This window comes from Procambarus clarkii, chromosome 20, assembly GCF_040958095.1.
Source record: "Procambarus clarkii isolate CNS0578487 chromosome 20, FALCON_Pclarkii_2.0, whole genome shotgun sequence".
Taxonomy (NCBI): Eukaryota; Metazoa; Arthropoda; class Malacostraca; order Decapoda; family Cambaridae; genus Procambarus; species Procambarus clarkii.
In genome coordinates, this window is record NC_091169.1 from 21,231,744 (window position 1) to 21,234,447 (window position 2,704).

At 47.2% G+C, this 2,704-nt stretch overlaps 1 protein-coding gene across 1 annotated transcript; it reads left to right on the forward strand.

The window, feature by feature from the left end:
- The first annotated feature begins 275 nt into the window (after positions 1-275).
- On the forward strand, positions 276-1,783 carry LOC138366746 (antifreeze protein Maxi-like). The gene is made up of 2 exons (XM_069328023.1): positions 276-338; positions 1,328-1,783. The coding sequence occupies exons 1-2, from the start codon at positions 276-278 to the stop codon at positions 1,781-1,783; spliced, it is 519 nt and encodes a 172-aa protein (XP_069184124.1).
- The last annotated feature ends 921 nt before the right edge of the window (positions 1,784-2,704 follow it).

Consider the following 2,704-nt stretch of genomic DNA (forward strand, 5'->3'; position numbering starts at 1 on the left):
ATATATTTAATGTATTTTTTGTTTTGAAAGAATATATGTTATATGCTGTTCGTTCCTCACTTTATGGACACAACAATGTCTGAATACATGTTTCGTCTATAATTTCCGAAGCAATATATATACGTGAAAACACCTCATAACCCCCCCCCCCCTCTCGCAAAATTCGATCCGTCGTGCGCGATATCCAGTCCCTTGTGTAATGACATGGCCCTTGAGTGTGATGACAGGGCGCCTTGCACGCGTGTGTGTGTGTGTCTTTCTAACCGATGGGAAAGATGAAGGGACGTACGCAAGGTCGGAGAAGCAGGAGAGCAGTGAATAAAGATGCTGAAGGTCAGGTGAGGAGAGAGAGAGAGAGAGAGGCTGTGAGCCGCCCGCGACAGGTCAAGGGAGCAAGACATGAAGAGAATTTGATGCACTCAAGAGATTTTTGACGTATGTGCACTTTAGGTGGGGGAGAGGCTAGAAAGCACCTTAGGAGTGGAGGACAACGAAGCACTTTAGGTGGGTAGACATTAAGTGTGAGCTGAGACACTTGAGATTGAGCTTACGAGACTCGAGAAAGCGGCATATTTTGGCTAGTGAATACTAGAATCGGCCTCAAGTTGACACGAGAGACGGGAGTTAGGTTAGAATCGTTGGTGGAGGTTTCTGTTCACGTGAGATTCATCAGCCCTCGTAAGACTCTCTAAGTTAGGAAATGCATAACTTAGCAGCGGTTCAACAGCACATACTGATGGAGGCCGCCCGCAACGTGAGCTACGGAAATGACCTGACGAACGTCGACGATATCAAGATTGTGATAAGTACATATATCGGGTCTTTCGTATTTCCAATTGCTCACCAGATGGTGTTTGAGGATGTTAGGGAGAACGGGCGTCAACATTCGGTCTACTAGCGGAAAAATGTTTATAATTATGATACTGTATCTCTCATCAAGGTGCAGTATCGTTGCTTTGCTGTAGTGAGGATCACGACTGACCCGCCTGCATGGTTCTGGTCGCCTGTCCTCACTTCACAAGGTCTGACTGCTTGCCGCTTGTGCTGATGGTGGCTCTGCTTGGCTCACTCTCATGTGTGCTGGGGAAGGGCTGGGGGAGGGGTTGGGGGAGGGGCTGGGGAAGGGCTGGGGGAGGGGTTGGGGGAGGGGCTGGGGGAGGGGCTGGGGGAGAGGTTGGGGGAGGGGTTGGGTGAGAGGCTGGTTGAAGGAAGACTAAGAGAGGAGAGGAAAGAGAGTGATTACCTTAAAGGTTCAGCGACTTGTAACGTGTTTCATCCCTGTTTCAGTCGCGGGTTGTCTGCTGCTGTTGCTGGCACCGCACGCTAGGTGCCTCAGTCTGCTGCTACTGTTGCTGGCACCGCACGCTGGGTGCCTCAGTCTGCTGCTTCTGTTGCTGCCACCGCACGCTGGGTGCCTCAGTCTGCTGCTTCTGTTGCTGCCACCGCACGCTGGGTGCCTCAGTCTGCTGCTTCTGTTGCTGGCACCGCACGCTGGGTGCCTCAGTCTGCTGCTTCTGTTGCTGGCACCGCACGCTGGGTGCCTCAGTCTGCTGCTACTGCTGCTGGCACCGCACGCTGGGTGCCTCAGTCTGCTGCTACTGCTGCTGGCACCGCACGCTGGGTGCCTCAGTCTGCTGCTACTGCTGCTGGCACCGCACGCTGGGTGCCTCAGTCTGCTGCTTCTGTTGCTGGCACCGCACGCTGGGTGCCTCAGTCTGCTGCTGCTGTTGCTGGCACCGCACGCTGGGTGCCTCAGTCTGCTGCTTCTGGCACCGCACGCTAGGTGCCTCAGTCTGCTGCTGCTGTTGCTGGCACCACCTACAACTGTGTTGCAAATCCTAACTATGATTATGTACGTTTGATATGTATATATATATGTATCACATGAAGTTATTTTGAGAATTGTCTTGAGTTCACAGTATTGACACCTTCTCTAAATCTCCCCTTGTTCTATACATAACAGGAGATTTCAATATCATTGTGCTTAACCTACATCTTTACAAGAGAGATGAAATTGAAATTGGAATTGAAATAAGTTTATTGATGTAAAATACACACAAAAGGATGAGGTAGCTCAAGCTATTCTCACCCCGTTCAATACATCGTGTTAATACATACATATACACACATCACAAACAATAAACATATTACCGAACATTCTGAGCAAGAGAGATTGTCTCTACAGTGCAGGTATTCAAGATGTTTTATAATAATTTTGTAGTATGGTGATAACGAAACTGTATAATATAACTGATTGTGGAGAAGATGAAGATAAGCACTTCTTGATACAAAACCACGTGTCCTGTAGGCCTTACCGCGTCGGCCTACATTTATGAAACAATATTTTGGTCTAGGGTGTGTGCAATATATCTTCTGAACGTTACTGAGACAATATATAGAGTCTTAATATATAATCTTTTTGCAAATCTAAGAATTTATACGAGTCAGTGCTTTGAACTGTACCTGTCAATTCTCAAGATGCTAAGCAATTATGATGTTATTGTCAACAAATCAATAAATTAAAAGTATTCCCTTATACTCAAGAATCAAGAACATAAAGATTGTTATAAATAGCAGAGATTCAAAGACAGAACTTGAGTTGCAGCACCTGTAGCTAGTCAACTATTCAATAAAATTTTTTTAAATTTTGCCCCGAGGGGCGAGTTTATTGGGCAGCGCCACTCATCTTGTGAGTGAACATACC